We start from the raw sequence: 26732 nt of genomic DNA on the forward strand, positions 1-26732 counted from the left end.
ATTGTATCGAAAAGAAATGTCTATCACATATTTAATTGTTTTGATCATAAGAATTGTCGGGACTTAACATATTTTGAGAAAAATGTTGATACAATTCAGTTGCCTGTGAATGCGATGACATTCGCGACGTGTGAGATGAATCAGACTGCGGTGAGACTATTCTGGGGTACGTAGACATCGGTGGTTGGTTGAGTGATGTACCTGCTATCTCGTCAATAAGTGAGAAAACCCGTCGTTTGAACACCCTAATTTGAGTCTTATTGAGGTCTTCTAATTCTGGCATTAAGCTAAGCAAAAACATTTTGAGACTATCTTGCTTGTCAATTTTCCCAGACGTAGTCTCTGTGTCGTTTGCGTTGAGTTTATACTTTTTAGCTTTGACATATTCAACTACACTTCGATCTACTTCTGCTGACGGTCGTTTATTTGATGTGAAATTTGTCTTCCCATCCCGAGAGGACAAATACTGTGTAGGTGATGAGGTTGCTTCTTCAGGCACCGCTTGGCAGGTTTGAGAGGGCACCGTATGAGAGAGGTCTGCACTGGAGGCATTATCTTGAGGAGTTTCTTCGTCCACACCCCCTTCATTGGCATCCGAATATTGTGGTAAATTCCCAAATGAAGGAGGGGCTGATGTTTTCATGAATGGCAAACAAAATTGCATGGCATCTTCTAAATAGTATGCTTTTTTTTTCGCCCCAGATCCACTTGGTGGAGGTTTCATTTTACGCGTAAAAACTGTTCGCAGATTACGCCACTTCTCTTTGCATTCAGCAACTGAAATGAAAGGAAATGAACAAATATAACACCACAAATAACTTGTTTTTTAATAGTTAAAATAGAAAGCTACACAAGTCTAATATTCTATTATTATTAACCGTTGGAAAGTTTTAGGTTATTATTGCAAAAATGAAAACAATTTTTGTCATGTAAAAGTAAAAAAAAACAATGGAAAATGGCTAACTATAACAGTTCTCAACACCAATCTTGTTGTGTGGGCAATTGTCCTCAACACTTTGGTGATTTTGTTTGATCGGACAATTACCAAAAAACAAATTACCCTTTATGTTTTTATTCTTTTTGTATACATTAAGTTAAATAACTATTAATTATTATCTTCGCTTTGTTACAAATACTTAAAAACAGGTGAAATTTTTGTCACTATCACAAGAATAATCAAGGAGACCGCACAAATAATGTGGGATAAACTGAAGGATAATTATATGCTTATACTTACAACAGATGATTTTAAACATATTGTTGGTCGTTTTGAGCTGTTATGGAGCCCTCCTAATTGCATAGGTGCCTTGGACGGAAAGTACATTACAATTAAAAAATTCTCAAACACAGGTTCTGAAAATTTCTAGCATAAACACTTCTACTCAACCGTACTACTGGCGTGCTGCGATGCAGACGGCCTTTTCACCATCATTGAACCAGGGTTTGCCGGTCGTAACAGCGATGGAGGCATTTATAAAACCTGCGCAGTGAACTATTGGTTAACTCATGGGGTTTGCATTTTCCTTCTCCGTGAAGATGTTAAATGTAGAATAGCCAAGGCTCAGGTGTTTTTTTTTTTCACAGATAAAAAAAAAGTTTGGAAGAATAGGAAGATAAGTCTGCAAACCAAGATTAGAATATTGGAAGGTTCAGGGATGACAGTGGTCAAATATGGCATGGATGCTCCGAAAAGCGGATAAAAATTTACTAGATGTTTTCCAGAGAAATCGCCTACGGATTGTTTTGGGTACCCAGCTGACTGACCATATTTCAAACAGTAGGCTATATGAAAAATGTGGTTCAATTTGCGATTTCCAGGGCTATAATGAAAGAACGGTTGAGATGGCTAGGGCACGTTTTGCGAATGAAGGATGAGAGATTACCGAAGATTGTCCTTTTCGGCCAACCGTATAGAGCTAAAAGGAGAGCAGTTCGTCCTTGCCTGGGGTGGGAGGATGTCATAAAGAAAGATTTAAAGGAAATGTGAACTTCCTGGGAGGGTGTAAAGAGGGAGGCTTTGAATAGATTGGGATGGAGGAGGATTGTGCGTAGCTATGTTGGCCTCAAGCGGCTTGGTGCTGCGGTGAGTTGTTAGTAGTAGTAGTAGTAGTTTGTTTCACAGGTAATATTAAGAGTATCCTTAACTATAGATTAAGCACAGGGGAAAAAACAATAGAATTTGTATTCAGAATGGTGGCAGAAAAGTTTACTATGGTAAATGGGTCCATACGAGGTCGCAATCTAGCAACAGTGAATAACAAAATGAAAGCGACTTGCATCTTTCACAACTTCGTAAGGAAACGAGAGGGAATGGAGTACGGGGCTAAAGACCATGCAATTAAGGATACAGTGGTGGATGAACCATTCGACATGCAAATACGAAACCTGATAAATGAAGCATCTCCACCAATTACTTTGAGGAATTATCTTGCAACCTACTTGCTTTCTCCTTGCGCTTCGCTATCCTGGCAGTGGAAACTCGTATTGGAAAGCAAAACCGGAGTAACCTTAGGCTGTTTTTGAAATGTTTATTTTCTTTCAACTCTCATATAAACAAGTTTGCAAAACTTCATATTTTTGTAAAAAAAAAACGCAATTATACACTCTGAAATATATATTATAAACTTCCTTACCTGACATGTTTACCTCAGCTCCCACCATTTGCCAAGCTTTCTCTGTCATGTCTTTCCTTGAGTACGCTGGAAGCTTATAGTTGTACAGCTCTTCATGCTTCTCCACTTCTCCAACGAACTTCACGTTTAATTCTTGGTCTGACATAGGAGGTTTGGAGGCTTGGGAGGTTAGAGAGGGCACTGTATGTGAGAAGTCTGTATACGAGGCATTATCTTGAGGAGTTGCTTCGTTCAAAACACCTTCATTGGCAACCGAACATATTGGTGCTAATGGCAAATTTCCCGATGAAGGAGGAGCTAATGTTTTCATGAATGGCAAACAAAATTGCATGGCATCTTCTAAATAGTATGCTTTTTTTCTCGCCCCAGATCCACTTGGTGGAGGTTTCATTTTACGCATAAAAACTGTTCGCAGATTACGCCACTTCTCTTTGCATTCAGCAACTGAAATGAAACAAAATGAACAAATATAACACCACAAATAACTTTATTTTTTTTAAAACATAGTTTAAATAGGAGGCTAGACTTGTCTAATGTTTTACTATTCTTTAACTGTTGGATAGTTTTAAGTTATTATTGTAAAAATGAAAATAATTTGTATCACGTAAAAGTTTGAAAACAATGAAAAATGGTTAGATACAATAGTTTTCAATACCCATCTTGTTAATATGCAGGTTGTGTGGACAATTGTCCTCAATACTTTGGTGATTTTGTTTGATTGGACAATTACCAAGAAACAAATTACCCTCTATATTTTTATTCATTTTGTATATATTTTAAAGTTAAATAGCAATTAATTGTTATCTTCGCTTTGTTCAAGATACTTATGAACAGGTGACACTTTTGAGGCCCTCGTGCTTAGCAAGAGGCGAGATCACCATTAGAAGAAAAATCAATGAAACTACGGAAATAATCAGGGATAAGCTGAAGGATAATTATATGCCTATACCTACAAGAGATGATTTTAAACATATTATTGATCGTTTTGAGCTGCTATGGAACCTTCCTAATTGCACTGGTGCCTTGGATGGAAAGCATATCACAATTGAAAAATTCCCAAACACAGGTTCTGAAAACTTATAAGCAGTATAAGCACTTCCATTCAATCGTACGATTTGCATGCTGTGATGCAGACGGCCTTTTCACCATGATTGAACCAGGGTTTTCTGGTCGTAACAGTGATGGAGGCACTTGCAGAGCCTGTGTAATGAACTATTGGTCAACTCATGGGGGTTTGGATATCCCTCCTCCTTCCCCATTGAGAAATGATGAAACAGATTCTGCATTCCTCATTATTTTGTTGCTGATGGAACGTTCCCATTGTCATGGAATTTGCTGATGCCCTATTCAAGCAAAAAAATCTTAACAATATTAAGTGGATCTTTAACTGTAGATTATGCCAAGGGTGAAAAACAATAGAAAGTGTATTCGAAATGGTAGCAAAATTCTTTACTGTGTTAAATGGGCCCATATAATGTCATGATCCAGCAAGAGTGAATAACATAATAAAAGCGGCTTACATCCTTCACAACTTAAGCCGCGTTTTATTTGAGACAAGATAGTTTCAGTTCGGGCTAACGTTTCCTGCTTTTTCCGCATAATTCCGTTTTATTTCGTTTCGCTACTGCCTTTGACAAATAAAACGCTGGAAAAGAGCTGGACAGCTTACTGGCAAAAGTTTTGGAAATCGGCGAATTCTTCTTGAGTGTTACTAGCTTTTTCAAATTATTAACCTAAATTCAGATTAAATTACTAATTAAATAGTAATTAAAGTGATTAAATTAAAAAGTAATTTAATTTAAAATTAATTAATTAATTTAATTAGTTAATTTAAAAAATAATTTAGTATTTTAAAAAGTAATTAAAATAGTAATTAAATTACTAATTTCAGATTACTACAGACTGCTAGAGTCGTAAAACACAAGTAAAGACAAGTAAAATAGTGCTTGTCTCAGATTGACATTGCACCCATTTGCCATAGCCATTCTAGGTAGACACGAGTCAGCAATGGCATGCTTGTGTGAACAGTTACTGTAATGTGAACACTGCTTTTTGGCTAAATGGTAGATTGGAGATCCAGAATACCTGTACAAGTGTTTTCAGAATCCTTTCTTTCCTAGTTTGGCTAACTGGTAGTTAGCTTTAGACACAGCAAGTGCATGAAAGTGGCAAAGTCTAAAGTCAACAAACGTTCACATAAGCAAGCCTCTATGGTACATATAGTGTAGATAGACAGTATAGGATACCTTGCTATCTACGCCATCCATTGTGAATGAAACAGATGTATAGAATTCCCCTGTTTCTTTCCAGCCTTCACACTTACCAAATGTGTAAAATGGAGCCTTGTTTGAAAGGTTCAATTGTTCTCTACAACCTAAGATTTTTTGGTTGGGATTCACTATGCGGAAGCCTGGAACATCTGGGGGTAAATGTATGACAGTTCATATTAATGACTTACTAATAAAGTGAACATACCACTCGATGTCTTTTTATGCTCTTTACAAGTATAATAATCGCTTCTATTGCAAATTCAAATTTAAGCACTTTTTGAGCTCTTAAAAATGACAAATTTTCAATTAAAGTACGAGCTATCGGTCGTTTTCCGACAAAATAACACTACATTTTCACAGTACCAAAATTATTTATAATAAGGTTAGGTTAGGTCAAAAAGTGCTTAAATTTGAATTTACAATAGAAGCAATTATTATATTCGTAAGGAGCATAAAAAAGGCATCGAGTGGTAGCCTATAATTCACTTTATTGGTAAGTCAGTAATATGAACTGTCATACATTTACCCATCTGGGAATGTTGAAAGTGAAGTCTGGCTTTTTTTAGAATTCAAAAAGACAAAAAGTTCTGTGATTTGCTGAGCCAAGGGCATACCTTACAGTAGGCACACATACACAAAAAAAAAGTGCCGTACGCATATCTGGAAAAATACTAACCTGGTTGGTCAACAAAATAAAAGAAGTCTTCATCCACATACACCAGGTAAATATATTCTGACGTCATTTTTATTAAACAAGGGGTGAAACTACCTGGACGAACAAGTTTCGATTTTCCGGATCTGGTTACGGAAAACGGTACGGTCCCTTGCAGGAAATCGCAAATAAAACGGCTTTGAGCTTACTAGATACGTAAAAATACGCTATAAAGGAAACAGGACTGAAACTAGACTGAAACAATACCAAATAAAACGCGGCTTTAGTACGGAAACAAGAGGGAATGGAGTACAGGACCCAAGACTATGCAATTAAGGAGATGGTGGTGGATGTATCATCCGACATACAAATACGAAACCTAGCGATAAATGAAGGATCTTCACCAACTACTTTAAGGAATTATCTGGCAAACTACTTCCTTTCTCCTCGTGCTTTGCTACCCGGGCAGTGGAAACTCGTCTTTGGAAGACAAAACACGGAATAGCATTAGGTTATTTAATGTTGATTTGTTTTAACTGTAAAAAAAAAAACGCAATTATACTGTTCATAAGAAAAAAACACAATTTTATTCTGAAATATATGTTACAAACTTCCTTACCTGACATGTTTACCTCAGCTCCCACCATTTGCCAAGCTTTCTCTGTCATGTCTTTCCTTGAGTACGCTGGAAGTTTATAGTTGTACAGCTCTTCATGCTTCTCCACTTCTCTTACGAACTTCACGTTTAATTCCTGGTCTGTCATGTTGAGAGGCAGAATAATTGGACAATATCAACGCGGTAGCTCCCGGAAATGTGTTGGACAATACTGCAACGCAACTGTGATTACGGCTGTAGGCTCCTACGTAACCGGTCTTAAACTGATCGGAAACCAGTCTCATCTGATTTGCCTCGTGGGCGGGCCAATGTAATTCAAGGCCATGGTCACAAAACAATTGCGTGCGCAATCGATTAGGAATTCTTCTCTCAAAACAGTTGCCCCGCGGGCGCTGGGCCTTAGGCTAAAAATATGACAAAATTTTCTAGGTTTAAAGGATGTGGATTACCCAAGGTATATCCCTCCTCTACTCAAAATACTGAAATGTTTTTAGATATATTGCTTTAATTGCATGCCGTATATTTTCGTCTTTTTACGAGCCACAGAAATCCTATTACAGACGGGAGAAAATTATCGAAAAGTTCGTGGTAACGAACTATAGTAAGTAGAATAGTAACCGAAACTCCAAAAAACGGAATTTTAATATCAATAGATGCATAAAAAGAATCAGATTTTTATGCTGATTTCAAATATATAAGTGTCATCAAGTTTAGTTTTAAATTTTGGTTTAATTATTCATGAAAGGTGAGCCAAAATCAAAACCTGCATTAATTCAAAAACGTTCAGAAATTAAGCAAGAAACAAGTTTTTTTTTAACTGAAAGTAAGGAGCGACATTAAAACTTGTCGCTCCTTATATATTGTTCCGTATATGAAAGGGGCTGTCTCCTCCTCAACGCTCTACTCTTTACACTAAAGTTTGGTTTTCTCTCACAACTCTACTTTGAAAAACAATATAAACTTTAGCGTAAAGAGCGGGGCGTTGAGTTGGGGACAGCCCCTTTCATATACCGAATAATTTCTGTTCGTTTTAAGTTTTAATGTTGCTCCTTACTTTCAGTTAAAAACTTTTTTTATTTAATCTAGAGAAAAAACAAACATAGTTCTTATCGCAGCCTATATAGGCACGAACAAACGAACAAAACGAACAAAACGGACAAAAATTATTATTTCACAGACTATCTAATATATAAAACTAGTACAAATAAACAAACTAATTATGTTTCCCTATGTTTTTAGGATTATAGAAAATTAGCGCTTTACTGAAAATACAAAAGCCAAGCATAAAAACAGGAATATTGACTTGGGAGTCAAAAATGAGTACGTAGCCTGACAACAATGCACTAATCTATAAAGCTTTTCATAGTCCTACTCCAGTTGTGACATCAGTAACTATCAGCATACAATTACAACTATCTTAAAGATATAATCGTAAAATTGACTCGGGAAAATAAAACAGGAATATTAACTTGGGAGTCAAAAGTGAGTGCGTAGTCAGACAACAATAAACCAGTCTATAAAACTTTTCGAAGTCTTACACCAGTTGTGACACCAGTAACTATCATTATACAATTTCAATTATCTTAAAAATATAAGCACGAAATTAAATATTTTTGTAATAACCGCAGTTATTGAACAGCATGCAGAAATAATGGATTGATTTATCAGGTAGCATTTTGGTTTCGCCAGCTATAATACCAATAGTGAGTAATATACAGTCTTAAATTGTAAGAAATACGTTTTAAAATGTTTTATATTTATACTTTTAAGCGTCCATAAATGATTTAATTTTACTTTAATGTCTATTATTCTGTGTTTTCAGTAAAGTGCTAGTTTTCTTTAATCCTAGAAACACAGGAAAACATAATTAGCTGGTTTATTTGAACTAGTTTTATTGATATACATTAGATATGCTGCGAAGTAATAATTTTTGTTCGTTTCAATTTTCAACTTCTCTCTTTACTTCCCTTGGAAAAACTTTGTTTTTTTAGAATCAATTATTACAATGATGATATCCTTTTATACTTCCAGGCTTTTCTACTTAAGAAGTGACATCAAAAGTGTCGTTTTCATTGCTATTAAACAAAAAAAAACAAGTTTTTTTTTTAACGGGAAGTAAGGAGCGACATTAAAACTTAAAACGAACAGAAATTACTTCGTATATGAAAGGGCTGCTTCCTCATTAACGCCCCGCTCTTTACGCTAAGGTTTGACTCTTTCTCTTAATTCCACTTTTTAAAACAGTAAAAAACTTTAGCGTAAAGAGCGGGGCGTTGATGAGGAAGCAGCCCTTTCATATACGAAGTAATTTCTGTTCGTTTTAAGTTTTAATGTCGCTCCTTACTTCCCGTTAAGAAAAAACTTGCTTTTTTTATTTAATTTCTGAACGTTTTTGAATCAATGCATGTTTTGATCGAGTGATTTTGAGAAAAAAAGGAGCGGGGGAGGAAGCCTAGTTGCCCTCCGATTTTTTGGTTACTTAAAAGGCAACTAGAACTTTAAATTTTTTACGAATGTTTATTAGTAAAAGATATACGTAACTTACAAATTAGCTTACGTAACGAACTTCTGTATTCTCATGGTTTTATTACGTATATGAAGGGATTCACCCCCTCGTCAGTACCTCGCTCTTTACATTAAAGCTTAAATCTTGTCCCAATTTCTTAAGAATGACCCCTGAATCACAAAAGCCATAGAATAAATAGTTGAAATTACTAAAAATGCTTTAGCGTAAAGAGCGAGGTATTAGGAGGAGTTGAGCCCATCATAGACGTAATAATTTCTGTTCGTTTTAAGTTTTAATGCTTCTCCTTACTTTCAGTGGAAAAAACTTTTTCATATTTATTTTTTCATTGTTTTTTTAAATAATGCTAGGAAATCCTGCTCTCCCTTCATGAAACTTTTCTTCCCCCAATGAAAAATTCCTCCAAGGAAAGTTCCCCCAACATATCCCCCTCTTCTCAACCTAAAAATTCCCCAGAAAACGTCTGTACTCTTCCAAATAACCATTACTATATGTAAGCACTGGTCAAAGTTTGTAACTTGTGGCCCCTCCCACGGGGACTGTGGGGGAGTAAGTCGTCCCCAAAGACATAGTTATAAGGTTTTTTGACTACGCTGAATAAAATGGTTATCTCAGAATTTTGATCCGGTGACTTTGGGAAAATAATTATCGTGGGAGGGGGCCTAGGTGCCCTCCAATTTTTTTGGTCACTTAAAAGGGGCACTAGAACTTTTCATTTCCGTTAGAATGAGCTCTCTCGCAAGATTCTGGGAACACTGGGTCGATACGATAACCCCTGGAAAAAACACAACAACAAAACAAATGAACACGCATACGTGATCTGCCTTCTGGCAAAAAATACAAAATTCCACATTTTTGTAGATAAGAGCTTGAAACTTCTACAATAGGGTTCTCTGATACGCTGAATTTGATGGTGTGATTTTCGTTAAAATTCCATGACTTTTAGGGGGTTGTTTCCCCCTGTTTTCTAAAATAAGGCAATTTTTCTCAGGCTCGTAACTTTTGATTGGTACGATTAAACATGATCCACCTTATATATTTAAAATCAGCATTAAAATTCAATTCTTTTGATGTAGCTATTAGTATCAAAATTCCATTTTTTTTTTAGTTTTGGTTACTATTGAGCCGGGTCGCTCCTTACTACAGTTCGTTACCACGAACTGTTTGATCTAAAGTTTATAAACTGTTGAAGCATAATGAAACTGTTTTAGGCCTGGTAGATTTGATAAACATCACGTAGATACGACCAATAGCTTTCAAATCCGTCATTAACTGTCACTCGAAAAAGTTCTGGTAGCCCCCGGGCCCCAGCTTTTCCACTTGAGACATAGCACCAAATTGCCAGTTTTAGTGCCATTTGGAGTTTGCTGATGGTGAAAATCATAGGAAGGGCCCATGCAGGCTCGCAATTTGTTATGGGGCAAGGGGCAACTGTCTCCTCCAGACCTAAGTTTGCCCCCCGACTTCGCTTTGCCACCCCCAGCTGAAATTTAGTTTTGTGCAAAAAATCTTGTCAAAACTAAGATAAGCCTGTATAATTCAAGAATCCAGAGAAACAGGCAAGTTTTCTTTAGTATATCTCTGCCTCTACGGTAATATATGGTTCATTTTTCAGTTTTTACTATCATTTTCTCTTAATTTGGGAAAGTTGGCACAAACTTCCCCCCCAAGATTTTGACAAAATTACGTCACTTGACGCAGATATGAGGAATATCTTTTATAGGAATTGTTAAAAATCCGTCGCTGATACCTGCAATAGCAATACGCCCAATAACAGTATACCCATGCCGATCCACGTGATACCAATACGTCCGATACCAATACAGTGATAACACGGAGGGTCATATCATCACCAAAACCAAATGTTGGGATTCCACTCCGGTTTCTTTTCTTTTTTCAGATAAATGACCTGTTTTCCTTTTCGAAATTACATTTGCTTAGATTTGCCTGTAATATAATTTCAAAGTGTAATTCAAAATCCCGTTGCTAAGCTAGTAGTTTTGCAATAAGTCAACTTTCGAGCTAAAATCTATTTCTGTCTTCCAGGATTAGGCCATTGGTTCTAAGCATGTAGATTATTTTTTCCCGAACCCAGGCGGAGTAGGAAAAGAATTCGTGAGAAATACCGTACTTAGTATATCGAGAGGAAGGGGGGGTCCGTTTACCCTCCGAAGAGATAGCCAGAAATATTAGTGGTGGCACCCTTGACCGAGAGTTTGCCCCTTTCAATCGTTATATAACGATTACATATTACAATAGGGGTTGCCACGAGGTATACCACTCCAATAAGTGGTGCCATGGTTGGTTCCACTCCAATACCAAGGATTTTTGACCTTTTGAACTATGTTGAACAAAATGACAATCTCAAAATTTTAATTGAATGACTTTGGGGCGGCTTTAGGGAGGGGGTGAGTTGCCCTCCAATTTTTTGTCACTTAAAAAGCGCACTAACAAATTTAATTTCCTTTCGAATGAGCTATTACACATCTCTCTATGATGATCTGGTCCCCCTAGCCCTGCCAGACGAAAAAAGAAAAAGACAAAAAAAAAACAAAAAAAAGAACGAGAGACAGATCAGTCCTACCCATGCAAAACAACGATTCTCCTTGTTGTTCAAGGAGGGGGCTGTAATTTCGCAAAACTTGGTTTTCGACGATACTGATTCCGATAGTAGACTTTTCATTTTGATCTGACGCCCTTTTCGAGGGGTTTCACACTTATTTTTGAAACCACCATAAATTTCTTTTTTCAATACACTTTTATTTTTAAGAGGAACCGAAATTATAGTTAACATTCCTGAATCAGTGTTAGATAACAATGTTTTTCACTAGGTAGTTTTTTTCTAAACTTGGTTTAAGATTTTGGTTACAATGGGATATGGGTCGCTCTTTATTAGGTTCCAGCTACTATTGCAACTATAATCCAGTTATGGTGGGGATGAGAGGGGGCAGGGATGCAGTTAAACTAGAAACGAGCTTATAAATTCAAAGTGTGAAAACTTTTTGAGGGTAATGAAATGAGAATACTGTTATTGTAGTGTTACTTTTATAGGGGAACACAAAACCTTAACCTGAACCTCACCAAATTTCGGTAATTCTTTGGCAATCAATCAAATTAAGTCGCTATTCCTCATGTAATTTTTGGTCCCGCAATTAAAGATTTAGGCCCAGCACCCACAGGGCAACTGTTTCACGACAACGGTTGGAAACTAGTCTCATCTGCAACTGGTTTACGACCAGTTTATAATCAAAATGAAACGTGTCTCTGCCCATGGACGCGAGTGGTTGTGGATCAATTGTGTTTATCTAGTTCGCCAGTGCAGTGTGGTTAACTATGTTGAGTTCGGACGAGGAAGACTCAACTGATTATTATGAGAATCGCCGGTTCTGTAGGGCTCAGAAGTATCGGGTCCGTCCCTGCTTGGAAAAAAAAAAGCCAAGTCTCGCACGTTCTTAGCAGCAAAAGAACTATCTCAAACAGATAGAAAATTTGTCGCATTTTACAGAATGTCGAAGGAATCTTACCTGGAGTTGAGAAGGATATGCGTCCGTTCGTCAAAAAATGGACACAAATATGAGAAAATGTGTGCCTACAGCAGAAAGAATATTGATCATTTCGAGGTAAGCAAATATTTTATTACAAATTGATTTTGCAAACATTTGTTTCTAACTAAATTCAAGTAAACATAATTGTATAGAATAAAAAAAAAATGTCTATCAGATATTTAATTGTTTTGATCATCTGGACTTGACATATTTTGGGGAAAATGTTCATACAATTCGGTTTCCAGCGAATATGATGACATTTGTGACATATGAGATGCATCGGACTGCGGCGAGACTATTGTACGGTATATAGACATCGGTGGTTGGTTGAGTGATGTACTTGTTATCTCGTCAATAAGTGAGAAAACTCGTCGTTTGAACACCTTAATTTGAGTGTTACTGAGGTCTTCTAATTCTGGCATTAAGCTAAGCAAGAACATTTTGAGACTATCTTGCTTGTCAATTTTCCCAGACGTAGTCTCTGTCTCGTTTGCGTTGAGTTTAGCCTTTTTAGCTTTGAAGTATTCAGCTACGCTTCGATCTGCTTTAGCTGACGTTCGGTTTTTAGATGTGAAATTTGTCTTCCCGTCCCGAGAGGACAAGTACTGTGTAGGTGGCGGGGTTGCTTTTTTAGGCACCGCTTGGCAGGTTTGAGAGGGCACCTTATGAGAGAAGTCTGCATTGGAGGCATTATCGTGAGGACTTTCTTCGTCCACAACACCTTCATTGGCATCCGAACATAGGGGTGCGAGTGGCAAATTCCCCAATGAAAGAGGAGTTTCTGATGTTTTCATGAGTGGCAAACAAAATTGCATGGCATCTTCTAGATAGTATGCTTTTTTTTTCGCCCCAGATCCATTCGGTGGAGATTTCATTTTAGGCATAGATACTGTGCGCAGATTACGCCACTTCTCTTTGCATTCAGCAACTGAAATGAAACAAAATGAACAAATATAACACCACAAATAACCTTATTTAAAAAGTAATAGTTCAAATAGTAAGCTACACTTGCCTGATGTTCTATTATTCTTAACTGTTGGAAAGTTTTAGGTTATTATTGCAAAAATGAAAACAATTTTTGTCTCGTAAAAGTCAGAAAACTATGGAAAATGGTTAACTACAATAGTTTTCAACACCAATCTTGTTAATACTCAGGTAGTGTAGACAATTGTCCTCAACACTTTGGTGATTTTGTTTGATCGGACTATTACCAAGAAACAAATTACCATGTTTGTTTTTTATTCTTTTTGTACATATTTTTAAGTTAAGTAACTATTAATTGTTATCTTCACTTATTACAGATACTGAGAAGGAGATAAAATTTTTGTGGTCTCTCATTATGCTTTGCAAGACGTGAGGCCACTATCAGAAGAACAATCAAGGAGACTACGGAAATAATCTGCGATAAACTGAAGGATAATTATATGACTATACCTACAAGAGATTATTTTAAACATATTATTGGTCGTTTTGAGCTGTTATGGAACCTTCCTAATTGCATTGGTGCCTTGGATGGAAAGTATATTACAATTGAAAAATTCCCATACACAGGTTCTGAAAATTTAAAGTATAAGCACTTCCACTCAATCATGCTGCTGGCATGCTGCGATGCAGACGGCCTTTTCACCATCATTGAACCAGGGTTTGCTGGTCGTAACAGCGATGGAGGCATTTATAAAACCTGTGCAGTGAACTATTGGTTAACTCATGGGTTTTGCATTTTCCTTCTCCGTGAAGATGTTAAAAGTAGAATAGCCAAGACTCAGGTGTTTTTTTTTTCACAGATAAAAAAAAGTTGGGAAAGATAGGAAGACAAGTCTGCAAACCAAGATTAGAATATTGGAAGGTACAGTGATTACTGTGGTCAAATATGGCTCTGAAGCTCAGCTTAGATACCAAAATTCTTTACGATAGTACCGATTTATTATTACCAATAGATACCAATTGTTAGACACCAATTTTCTTCACATCCCTGAAAGACCGCACAAATGATTCAGAAAATAAAAAGTTACTGTCGTCCATAAAGCGGCTGAGCCATAATAAAGATAAGGCTTTACGGAGTCTTCGGAAGAAGACTAACTAATACAACCAAAAATTCGAGGGAACCCGAAAAATGGTACTGAATTCTTTTCTTCTTCTCGTTTTAGGCGATTTGAGGTTTTACATGTGATTTTCCTTATTTGAAGTCCCAAAAAGCTTTGGCAGTCCTGGATGGAGAGTAAGTCGATGAAGTTAATACGTGTGTTACAACACATCAATCAGTCATTCAGCATTATTATGGCTTTAATGGTACTTGTATCAAGAACAAGAATAAATATTTATTTTATTTGTTCATATTTCCTTTATTTATTACATTCAAATGTTTATCCTCATTTATTCTTGCTTGTACCAACCTAAATTCTATGGAAGTTAACTCGACACTTCTGGATCGCAAACTTCTGCTCTTTTCTTAGGTGACAACGTAATAGTAGAGAACAATTAACTTCATGTATTTAAACTTAATTTTTTAACTATGAGATCAAGATAATTACAATGATTGTACTTTGCTTTGGTTAAAAAATAAATAAGGAATTGCATAACAATGGCTTCAGGACTTGAACAATCACTAATATCGCACCTGCTCTAGGGATTACGAACTCATGAGAAAAAAAGAGCGGCCAGCTAATCCGTGCCTGTTTGGGGCTAACGATTGAGCTGCTGATTGACGAATTACACCATATAATAAAAGCGCATTCTAAAACAATATTTCACAACCTTTCTTTGGGGAAGATCAGACACTCAAACGGGCCATCAAGCTCCATTGCAAGACACCACGGTCTGCTAACCAAGCCAGGTTCCCAACAACACTCTTGGAATTCCTTTACTGCGATTTCCTCAAGATCTTTGCAGAGCTGGATAAGTTCTACAGAAGGAGCTGTTAGGCCAGAAAATTCCCTGGATGAGTCTTCGTACGCTTTCATTCTCATGAAATCGTATTCTGGATCAAACAGAGAATCATCAGACTGAGTGATCGCTTTTCACATTCAGCACAGCTTTGCCAAAGCAGTATTTTTTCAGCACAAAACCGACAACGTACGTGAAATTTCCGTCCTCTAAGGGGTCCATATATCTTTCTCGTCCTCTAAAGCCTTGTCGTCACCTTCAACGATGTCAACTGGCGTTGTACATGTGCGAACACGATCTGATGTGCTCTGATCAACGCTGAATATCTGAGCAACCTTTTCTCGAGTTTTTTCTAACAGTTCTGTGAATAGAGGGGACTCGACATCAACCTTTTCACAGTTGCCGCTATCTTTCATCGGAGTGGAAAAATTCCTACAAAGAGCAAGTTTGTACAAATTTGAGAAATCAAGGGTAGTTGGTTTGTCACACAAACCACCCGAACGCCTTATCGTCCCGAAGAACCGCTGTATACTGTCTTGATTCAGGCGCCAAGTACAAACAAACTGCAAGTCTCTTGTATACAGTTCTTCCGTGATCCCTAGGATAGCGGAAATAGACACTAACCAGCCCTTCACACAGTATATCCCAGAATCCATATTTTTATCGGTTGTGGGATGAACAAAGTTCAAGCTCGACAAAGTTTTCATTGATCTTCGTAAGAACTTGAAGGACCTGCTTGTTGGAAAAGCGGACGCCTGAGCAGTTTTTTGCAGCTATAGGTAGCAAAATTCACACTGTCAAATAGCTTGTCGAAAAACGAACAGAGTTCGGCAGTAGCTACAGCTTTCGGTGGAAATCGGCCCTTGCTCACGTAATAATTAACGCCAGCTGCTACAGAATGGCTGAGAGTGTGTGCCGCCGTCTTCATCTTCATCTTTTCTAAATTTGATGGGTATGCGTGCCGCTTCACTAGCCTAGGGGCAGTTTTTATCTGGAATGTTTCTTCCAGCTGAAATAACAGTATGAAGTCGGACCATGAAGTTCTCCACCTTCCAAACTTGACAGCATACCTCATCAAATTGTTTTTGATGCTTTTCAGAATGTGAGGTGGGTCAAAAATGTAGAACACCTTTTCGTTCCCTCTACAGAAATAGGGCTTCGTTCTGGTAACCCCTAGGTCTTTTTGCTGGCCTCCGAAATTACCTCCTTGGTCGGATATGATCGCTTTGATCAAAAACCGTGCTTCCTTGCACTTATCAATGCACTCTGAAACAACTGATCGCAACTTTGCTTCTCTCAGTGCATTAGCAGAGAAAAAGTATCCAACAGGTTGTTTCCAGTCGCTTCGGATACTCTGAAGCATTAGTACCGTGACATATCTAATCAGTCCGTCTTCATCTTTCCCGACTACCACATCTTCGTCCTGATATAGTTTAAACTGGGTTTGATGGACATATCATCCACAGCTAGTGTGCACATTTTATCTCCTCCATCCATCTGCACACCTTTCTGCTTCGGCAGGAAAGAAACACTCTCACAGAAGTCCTCCTTCAACTTGATTTTAGACAAATAGGATTGTAGCGTCCTAATCATAGGTCCCTGAAAGATTTTGGATTGGCGCAGATTTTCATACCCATGTGATGTCAAGAAGTGCAGCGTCATAGCTGTAGTTTTTTCTTCCGTCGTAAAATTCCGCCGTTTCCCATTCGCTCTGCGGAGGTTGATCTTAAAAAGAGCGAGGGACATCCCGGTTAGATGATTTTCAGCTGCCTGCAAAGCATCCTTTTCAGCTTTCATCTTGCAGGCAATGGTTTTCCCTTTCAGTTCACTCTTTAGACTTGAGATGTGCTCCTTATACTCATGAATTTTCTTACCCTACAGTCTAATCGTTTTTCTAAATTTCACCTTGCGAGGAGTGTATTTGACACTAGAACTTCTGGGTTCGCAAACTGCATGCGGATTACACGGGCTAGAGGATTGTCCATCAGGGGTAAACAGTGAAAAATTTAATCTTGCACGCTTTGACGGACTATAATCAGCTGATGCAATGCGCTTAGGAGTTGTCATTGGTGTTCCTGATGCAATACGCTTACGAGTTGTCATCAGTGTTTCTGATGCAATGCGCTTACGAGTTCTCATCGGTGTTCCTGTGTCTACGCTTACACCTACGCCATCACCAGTACAATCATCTAGACAAAATATGATCTAGTAAAAGAGAAAAAAACGGTTTACCGACACGATAGAGTAAATATAAGCCATAAAACAGTGAGAAACAGAAAACGTGTCAACAGTCTAGGATTCCGGGCAAAGTACTTTTCCGGGTAGAAAATGATTTTTATGGCACTTGAGCTCAATCAAGTGCCACATAGCGATCGTAATGTCGGTCTGTCTGTCTATCGGTTTGTCTGTCTGTCTCCGTTTTCTTAATTTGGGCAATTCCAGACAAGCTAGGAGGATGAAACTTGGCAGGCATACCAGGGACCCGACGGGTTCAATTTAAAAAGAAATCAAGAACTAGTGTCTCCGCTGTTTAGTTTTAAATTTGGACCAGATCCGGTAACTGGGGGAGGGAGAGCCGGAGTGGAGGGCCGGAACCCGCGGGAAATCAAAGACAGGACTAAAATCCTCTCTCAAGTGCCATATGAGCTTTCAGGTCTTTTTTCTTGTTCACATAGGTGTTAACTATGTATTCTAACGCCTGAATCGATTATCTCATTAGCTGTTTGAAAATATTGTGTTTGTACCTTAATTTGAACCCTTTCCCCCAGATCAAAATTCAGTCATTCCTCTGAGTGGTTAGTTGGAACAGCTAAGTAAAAGTATCTACTAAGTCAGAAGAATTTAATTTCTGAAGTAATTACAATTAGTTGCTTACCGGTTGGTGTTGTTGGAACTGGAGTGCTTGTTTCTAGTGCTGTATTACTTTCTTCTATTGTAGTTGAAGTAGCTATCGTGGAAGTTGTGGTGGTCGTTGAATTTGTGATTGTCGTTGAAACTGTGGTCGTAGAGTCTGTCGTGATTGCATCTTCTGGAACTTTACTGGTGGGTTGGGGAGTGACAATGTTACTCGTCCCATCAGTAGTCTCTGTCACTACTGAACCCGTCGCTGTTTCAGAAGAAGTTGACATTAGAGTCGTTGAATTGCATTTATTTGGCACTTTCATGAACACTGTTTCTACTTTCGCGGTTTGATTTGCAATTGTTTATCGCCTAAGCAAAAACCGAGAATTTTTGGACCCCTTACACACGAATTTTCACTGCTATTAAATCAAAACCAAGGATTTTACAAGTGTTAACTGCACATTACATTTTTATATGTATAGATATTAGCCGAAATTGAAACCCTAGCGTTATGAAGTAGCGAGACCTCCGAAGCCTAACAAATTTTCATGTTTAGAACAAAACGCCGGGAAAAGAAAAGGTACAAAAGAATAATAGCAGAAAAACAGGACTTGGGCGATTACATAAAAAAAAACAAGCCTGGCGAATTCTAGCGGGATCCAATGCAGTGGTATTTTGTCAAATTCATTCCAGCAAATTCAGATATTCAGACGAATCTGACTTCAGATTCGTCACTCCATTCATAAGTTATAGGCCCTGCTAAATTAAAGCAAAACTCTAGTTTCTTAAAACGTAAGCCCCCTCAACCCATTTGAGCTAGAGTCTTCATCTCCGAACTTGATGTGTCTTGCGTTGCTGTTATGTCTAAAGGTCGTAACTGACATTTTTGGCGAAACTGAGTTAATCTGTGCTTTAGACTCCTAGGATATTGTGCTACAAGTTTGCGACCACAGGGAGAGTCAAGGTCCACTCGTTGCCGAAATGGCCAACCCCACCCTGGACGTATCTGCAAAACGCGGTTACGCCTAAAGGTCGTAAATGAGTTTCATCGGTTATTTGTCAGTTACGCAATTACGAAATCTGAGTTTCATCGGTACGGGGCTAAACCTGACTTGTCAGTTACGCAATTACGAAATCTGGAAGTTGGAAATACAAAATCATAATTCGGAAGATTACGGGGCTAAACCTGACCAGACTACGTATCTGGAGGTAAGAGGCTTCCACATTTTCCAGTTTTTTGAAAGGTTGATCTAAGAAAAAATGCATTATGCCTGAAACCTTCCCCCTAAGAGGACTTACATCTTGCATAATTCAGTCAGGCAAACTTCTAATTCCATTGTAAACTTTGATAGTAGTGAAAGTAGGTTAGATACATAATTAAATTCTTAATCATAATTAAGTTCTGTGACTTCCTACTTCCTAGATGACTACATTAATATTATAAATTCTGAATATTTGCAGGAACTGACAGATTAAAATAGGTCAGTTCCTGTCACATGCTTGGATGTTTGTTTCCTTGTTTTCGTGAATATAAGCCAACGTTTTAGATTATTTTATTCAGTTCTTATTCCGTGTCTGTCCTCATCGTGTGTTATCTTCTTTCCAGCATTACCTTGCTGAAGAACTTTAAATGAAACAGAACTCTCTTTCAGGCAGCAGAATGCCAAAGAGGACTGCACTTTCAGAGGAAGAGCTTCGGAGGCTCATAGAAGATGACAATGACGAGGATTTGTCATCTGATTCAGATGGTGATCCCAAAGACAAGGATTGGGTGCCAGACAAGGATGGCTCAAGCTCGGACAGTGACGGGGAAACTCCCAATCAGGAAAGTTTTATTGAAGTAGACATTAGCGCTCCTGATCCAACTTTTCCAGAAGTGACTGCCACAGAACTGGATGTTGTTGATGATCAGGCATCAGTTGAAAGAAGGAACATAGAACAACATCCCAAAAGAAAGAAAGAGACCTATATTGACAGGAAAAAAAAAACGTGCTGCCGGACAAGAATACGCAGCACAGAAAACACAAAAAGTTGTTCTAAGGGAGACTTCTAAGAACTAATGGAATTTAGTTGCAAATGCAAACTCAAGTGCAAAACTATTGATCAAGATGCTCGAAAAGCTATATTCGAAAGCTTCTGGCAAGGAGTTAGGCTCCTTGGAGTCACAGAGACAGTTCGTTTCGAAGTGTGTGACGAAGAAGCCAGTTGGTCGGAGAACGACAAGTGCCAGCAGTTCACGGCGGCAAAACTCACTCTGTTACACATTAGAATTGAATAGTACTTGTAAAAAAGTGTGCAAGAAGTTTTTCTTGGCAACTCTGGGGCTTGGTGAAAAGTTTGCTGCTGGATGTGTCAAGAGCAAAACCAATACTGGAACCGCTGGCAGAGATAGAAGAAACGTGTCGAGTCCAAAGAATCTAGTCTTTAAGAGACTAACGGATGATCAGTTACTTTACGCCAGAGATCACATTAGCAGTATTCCTGCAGTTGAGTCGCACTATTGTCGGGCAAATTCTACGAGACTCTATCTAAGCTCTGAACTTAACCAGTCGAAAATGTATAAATTATACACTGAAACCTGCTTGAGCAGCCGACGAGTACCTGTGTGTAAAAGTATCTACAGAAAAATTTTCAAATCCTTGAACTTATCTTTCCACACTCCCAGAAAGGATCAATGCCATACATGCACCCGATACTACTTAATTACTGAAGGAGAAAAAGAGAATGAGGCTGAGTCATTTCAGCAGCACCAGTCAAGAGCAAAGCGTGCTCGCGAAGTTAAAAATGTGATAAAAGATGGTATTCTGCACAGTGAGGAAGGACTAGAGAGCGCTATGTTGCTGAATATGGACTTACAAAGAGTCCTTGAAACTCCCAAAGCAGAGACCGGTCCTATCTCTTAAAAAAGAAAACTAGTAGTTTATAACATGACGATTTTTAACTTGGTAACCAAAGAGGCTCACTGCAACCTTTGGGACCTGACGAAAGGGCAAAGAGGCGCCAATGAAGTCGCTACGCTGATGTATAACATTCTGAAAGAGAATACGAGCTACAGGAAATTCTATTTTGTTACTGATGGCTGCTGTGGGCAGTTCAAAAACCAGTTTGTAGCCTCCATGTTTTTATATGCTGTTTGGACACTGCATCACGTCCAAGAAATAAATCATATATTTCTTGAAAGTGGCCATTCTCAGCAGGAAGGGGACAGCATGCACTCATGCATTGAAAGAGCAGTCAAACACTTACCTGTGTTTTCTATAGAAAACTGGAGAACCGTCTTTCTAATAGCCAGAACAAACCCTGAGCCATATAAGGTGCACGTGATCGATGATCAAAGTTTTTGGCTGGACTTCAAGCAAACTGCTGACATTATTTTGAGAAACAGAAAATGGGCCTACGGGGCCGGTGGGGAAAGTCTGCAAGTGAAATGGAATTCGATAAAACGGTTCAACTACTCGATTGAGCGGCCAGCCGAGATCCATTTCAGGTACGACTCTGACTTTTCAGTCATAGAAGTGAACGAATCGCGACGTAGAATGATACCCAACAAAAACTGCTTGGACCTCTTCAGTGCATACAAGGGACCGATTCCTCTTCCTCCAGCGAAATACAAAGATCTGATGGACTTATGCCATACTCTTGTAATCCCCAAGAATTTCTACGAGTACTACGCTGCTCTTCCTTCATCGGAATCAACCAGGGACGCCTTGGATGAGTCAGACGTCGAAGAAGAGGATCCAGAAGATCTTTAAGTGTGTATCCGTTCTAATTTGAGTTCCTTGTATTCTTATAGCCGAATAACAAAAAAAAACTTGAATCCTGTTGCACTTTATATGTTTGTATTAAAACTCTTATCTGACATCAGGCTAAAATTTCTGTTACAAGTAGATGTCGTATCTGCCTTGTAGGCCAATAGGTTTAACTTAGCAAAAACCTCTGTTAACCAGCGGAAAGCCCATATTTTACATACTCAGAGTTTAACTGAACATTACATTTCCCTGCTGATTCTCCTTTTCGAACAGCTTAGCAAACAGTTTTTGCCGAATATCTCAGAAGTGTTAAAATGTCAGTTTCGACCTTTAGGCGTAAGAGCGACGTTATGGTCTTTGGCATTTTTGGTCTAACTTTCAATGAGATCCATTACTCCATTCGCAAGTTACACTGAATTAAACGAAAAAATTAACTTTTTTTAGCACTTTAAGTGCCCTCCCCCTTTAAGCGCCCTAATTGAGCTAAGGTCTCCCTCTATCTCAAAACTCAATGCGTGTAATAATTTTAGGCATCTTTGATCCAATTTTCATCGAAATCCAACTCTTCATTCGCAAGTTACACTGAATTAAACGAAAAACTCAACCTTTTTAGATCTTAAAGCCCCCTCCTCTCGCCTATTTGAGCTAGGGTCTTCATATCCAAACTTGATGCGTGTCCTGATCTTAGGCATCTTTGATCCAATTTTCATCGAAATCCATCTTTTCATTCGCAAGTTACATTGAATTAAACGAAAAACTCAACTTTTTTGGCACTTAAAGTCCCTTCCTCCTCGCCCTATTTGAGCTAGGGTCTTCATCTTCGAACTTGATGTGTCTCATGGTCCTGAGCCCCTATGGTTCAATTTTCATCTAAATCCGACCAGCGGTTCTCCAGCTGTACTCGATTGCACAGACGGGCGGACGGAGGGACAGATTTCATGACGTCTTAGGTATTTATGTTGCCCCATTGGATCCCAAGAAACGGGTGAACCTGATGACAGGTTCCATATGACCTTATCCCTACACAAAACAGTGCCAACAGGGTTTGCACCAGGACGAATTGGTTCACAACCATTTCTTCCATGGATGAGTTGAACCGCTCCCATTAACCTAACGCAAGTTACTTTAGCGGTGTTTCACAAAATTCCTAAGAAAATCCACCAGGAAAAATTTTAAACTGTTTCTCTTATACGGGGTGATCACAGCTTGCAGGGGCGTCCCGACGCCTTCCTGGTGAGGGGGGGGGGGTGCAGCTTCAGAATTTTACCGAAATTTTTCGAAGGTTTTACCGTAATTTTGCTGGATTTTACCTAAGCAAATTTCAAGTAGATTTCCTAAGCAATAATCCAGTAGATTCCATAAAAATTATCAAGTTCAGGTGAATTTTATAATTTTTTACAAAAATCTCCCCACACACCTTTTAGGGGGGAGGGAGGGTGACCTTCCCTTGGGACGTCCCCGAAAGCTTGCAGTGATGATGTAACCTTCGGGGTATTTCTGTCTGGCCAAAACTAAACACTCTTTTCAGGAAAAGTTTTCAGGTTCGAAAAACTATCATTTTTCAAAAAAGGGACGAATGTTCGGTTACTTTACCCTACTACGCTTATGCACTGTTCAAGCTAGAGAATGAGAATGGATAGAAGGACTATAGAAAGACTCACATAATGAACTGAAAATACAATGAACTGAACTTACCTGTTCGTACAAACAACGAAGGAATCGCATTTGGTTTTAGGCAAACTCGCAGGTTGGATATGTCTTGCGCCATAAAACAATTCTGGGCGAAATGTCTGGAACATATTCGTTTCTTTTCCCGAATTATGTCGACAGGGATGGACTGCAAGACGTCGGACTCGTTGATCGCATGCAGCCATTCTGAGATTCTAGAAAAGAATGTAGTATCTAATACAAAATCGTTGTTCGGGGTCCGCGGGAACATTTCCTATTAAACTCGTATCATTAGAAGGGGATAGAAACTCTATAAGATGAAGAAATTCTTGATTGTTTTAATCTGCCTTTTTTCTGGCAACATTTAACTACTTTCCATAAATTCTAGCTTTAAATGAGGTTTAAGCCTCCCAAAATCCCAAGCCTCGAACGACAAATAAGTGACTCGCCCAGCTTTTTAAGTTTTCCTAAGACTACCTGCTTCCTGAACTCATCAAAATCAGAATCATTTTATTTTTCCTAATATTCGTTAGAATTTACAGCAAAGCATTTGAGGCTAGTTGTCACGTAAAGAGACTTACTTATAAAACTTAAATAATTAATGACAACTAAATGAAAGGTGGCGCTTGAATTATAGAAATCTGTAATTTTGCTGAGCAAAATATTGAATTTGTATCATACAAAAATCAGAGCCATCTCGAAAAATCAGAGCCATCTGATGGTGACTGATTATAAATAGATTGACCGAATGCGATAGAACAGATACAGAACTGAGAAGACCGAATAAAGTGAGACCAGATCCACGATATATTTCACAAAATTTACAGGGACGTACTAAATGCGGTGAAATAGATGCGGACTAAATAAAAGTTAAATTATTTAAGTTTTATTGACTAAACCTTGGGATTGGGAGGGATGAAAATGTCCACGGGGATCAGGAAGTCTGTGAAGAAAGGTTTAAAAATTCCGATTACAAAATAATACTTAATTAGTGGGTAATAAATAATGATTGACGAAACCACCTGGGCGTCTGGGCACAACAATCATACATAAATCCTCAAGTTTTGGGCAAAGTCAGGGCATGCTTAAATATGCGAGCACGGGTGCACACGAGGGTTCTTAGGCCTATAGGTTGGTATATTTTGCTTTGCAACAAGGATAAGGTACCAGCATACAAATTTATTTTAAAAGCTAAAACTTTAAATGATCGTAAGTCGTAAATCGTGACGGATGAAGAATATTTATCATTTTAAAAAAAATTAAAATTGTTCAAAAGAGTATCTTCGAAGGAGTATTTTGCTGTAGTTAGCCGACTTTTAGTGAAGACTTTCCGATTTTTTGATAATTTATTCATAAGTAAAATAAAGGAAGTTGAACATCCTATCCAAAAACAATTGCATACAGCATAGTTGAGCCAACAGGACATGAAATCAGCTAAAATTGAAACGAAATTCCTGGTGAATTTGTTATTAATTAAGTAATGAAATAGAAAGCTAATTGCCATTTCAGATTCTCAATTCAAATAGATTTACTGCAGGCACATACGTTGTTACACCATACCAGAAATTGAGGACTTGTGTTAGACACCTTTGTCCATGAGTGAGCAGTCCCTTAAGTCAGGAATTTTATACGTAATTAGATACGACGATTGTCACTATCCCACACCACGACACTTATTTTTAAATGTTATACTATTATCACTTACTATTAATTATGCTACTATCGTCTATGATTAATCTGAACATGTATTAGAAAACTTACTTTTCTGCTGGCATCCTGAGCATATGCAACCCTAAAGATTTGCAGTTGCGTCCGGTAGTTCCGCATCCCGTCACTATACATCTTCCAATCGGCATAATTTTCACATAGCAATGAATCACAGGCTTTACGATTCTATTCACGACGTCAGTCCATTTGCTCTGACTTTTAGATTTAGACTGCCAGTTTCCTGTCTCCGGCCGCTAGCATCGCTACCGCGCACTGTGTCCCAAAAATGAATCGAGTTTTCATAACTGTATTGGTATCATGGCTTAGATACCGATATACAGTTATGAAAACTCGATTTATTTTTGGGACACAGTGCGCAGTAGCGATGCTAGCGGCTGGAGACAGGAAACTGGCACGTATTTACCAAAACTATTCAAGCTTCTCATGGGCAAAATAGGAGTTTCTAATCTGTATTCCCGCCTATGGTGTTGTAGTACGATCTACGCGTCGGAGCGCGGGCTTGGAGGAGCCACCAAGTTCAGAGCTATGTACCAAAAGCTTCTCATGAGCAAGATAAGAGTTTTCATAACTGTAATGGTATCTAAGCTGTGATTGGTATCTAAGCTGTGATAGATAATATTAAAAAGGCCCTTAACTACAGATTAAGCCCAGGGCAAAAAACAATAGAATGTGTTTTCGGAATGGCGGCAGAAAAGTTTACTATGGTTAATGGGTACATATGATGTCGCAATCTAGCAAGAGTAAATAACAAAATTAAAGTGACTTGCATTTTTCACAACTTCGTAAGGAAATGAGAGGGAATGGAGTAAAAGGCTAAAGGCTATGCAATTAAGGAGATAGTGGTGGATGTAGCATCCGACATACAAATACGAAACCTGATGATAAATGAAGGATCTCCGCCAACTACTTTAAGGAATTATCTTGCAACCTACTTCCTTTCTCCTTGCGCTTCGCTACCCTGGCAGTGGAAACTCGTATTGGAAAGCAAAACACGGAGTAACATTAGGCTATTTTTGAAATGTTTATTTTCTTTCAACTCTCATATAAACAAGTTTGCAAAACTTCATATTTTTGTAAAAAAAAACGCAATTATACACTCTGAAATATATATTATAAACTCCCTAACCTGACATGTTTACCTCAGCTCCCACCATTTGCCAAGCTTTCTCTGTCATGTATTTCCTTGAGTACGCTGGAAGCTTATATTTGTACAGCTCTTCATGCTTCTCCACTTCTCCAACGAACTTCACGTTTAATTCTTGCTCTGACAAAGGACGTTTGGAGGCTTGGGAGGTTGGAGAGGGTACCGTGAGAGAGAATTCTGCATTGGAGGCATTATCGTGAGGAGTTTCTTCGTTCACAACACCTTCATTGGCATCCGAAGATATTGATGCTAATGGTAAATTCTCCGATGAAGGAGGAGCTGATGTTTTCGTGAATGGCAAACAAAATTGCATAGCATCTTCTAAATAGTATGCTTTTTTTTCGCCCCAGATCCACCTGGTGGAAGTTTCATTTTACACATAAAAATTGTGCGCAGATTACGCCACTTCTCTTTGCATTCAGCACCCGGAATGAAACAAAAGGAACAAATATATCACCACAAATAACTTTATTTTTTAA

The 26732-nt window shown here is 38.3% G+C and overlaps 2 protein-coding genes across 5 annotated transcripts in view; one reads left to right on the plus strand and one right to left on the minus strand.

Moving 5' to 3' along the window:
* LOC136038948 (uncharacterized) overlaps nucleotides 1–14574 on the plus strand; it is a 470704-nt gene extending 456130 nt beyond the window's left edge. Inside the window, exons 2-3 of one of the 2 annotated variants that reach the window (XM_065722458.1) lie at nucleotides 12201–12315; nucleotides 14388–14574. In XM_065722458.1, coding sequence (XP_065578530.1) covers nucleotides 12201–12315; nucleotides 14388–14396 — 124 coding nt within the window. In that variant the 3' untranslated portion in view covers nucleotides 14397–14574. The remainder of the gene's footprint in view (nucleotides 1–12200; nucleotides 12316–14387) is intronic. The other variant, XR_010620344.1, reaches the window with a different exon arrangement.
* LOC136038947 (mucin-2-like) lies at nucleotides 18–25395 on the minus strand. 3 transcript variants are annotated; one of them, XM_065722455.1, is made up of 4 exons: nucleotides 23409–23548; nucleotides 6175–6575; nucleotides 2634–3077; nucleotides 18–777 (listed from the first exon to the last, which is right to left on the minus strand). In XM_065722455.1, exons 2-4 carry the CDS (start codon nucleotides 6317–6319, stop codon nucleotides 32–34), a joined length of 1335 nt encoding a protein of 444 aa, XP_065578527.1. In that variant the 5' UTR covers nucleotides 6320–6575; nucleotides 23409–23548; the 3' UTR covers nucleotides 18–31. The 3 variants fall into 3 exon arrangements, with proteins under 3 accessions (XP_065578527.1, XP_065578528.1, XP_065578529.1); XM_065722456.1 differs by lacking the exon at nucleotides 23409–23548 and adding an exon at nucleotides 17999–18180; XM_065722457.1 differs by lacking the exons at nucleotides 18–777; nucleotides 2634–3077; nucleotides 6175–6575 and adding exons at nucleotides 12309–13168; nucleotides 17999–18229; nucleotides 25143–25395 and having other exon boundaries at nucleotides 23409–23596.
* Nucleotides 25396–26732: the final 1337 nt, after the last annotated feature.

This window comes from Artemia franciscana, chromosome 18 (genome assembly GCF_032884065.1).
Source record: "Artemia franciscana chromosome 18, ASM3288406v1, whole genome shotgun sequence".
Lineage (NCBI taxonomy): Eukaryota > Metazoa > Arthropoda > Branchiopoda > Anostraca > Artemiidae > Artemia > Artemia franciscana.

Excerpts from the sequence above, each read along its gene's own strand:
- LOC136038947 (XM_065722455.1), bottom strand. The coding sequence starts at position 6,319 with ATGACAGACCAGGAATTAAACGTGAAGTTCGTAAGAGAAGTGGAGAAG. Across the intron at positions 3,078-6,174 it reads AGCTGAGGTAAACATGTCAG|TTGCTGAATGCAAAGAGAAG; the intron begins GTAAGGAAGTTT and ends GTTTCATTTCAG. Across the intron at positions 778-2,633 it reads AGCTGAGGTAAACATGTCAG|TTGCTGAATGCAAAGAGAAG; the intron begins GTAAGGAAGTTT and ends CTTTCATTTCAG.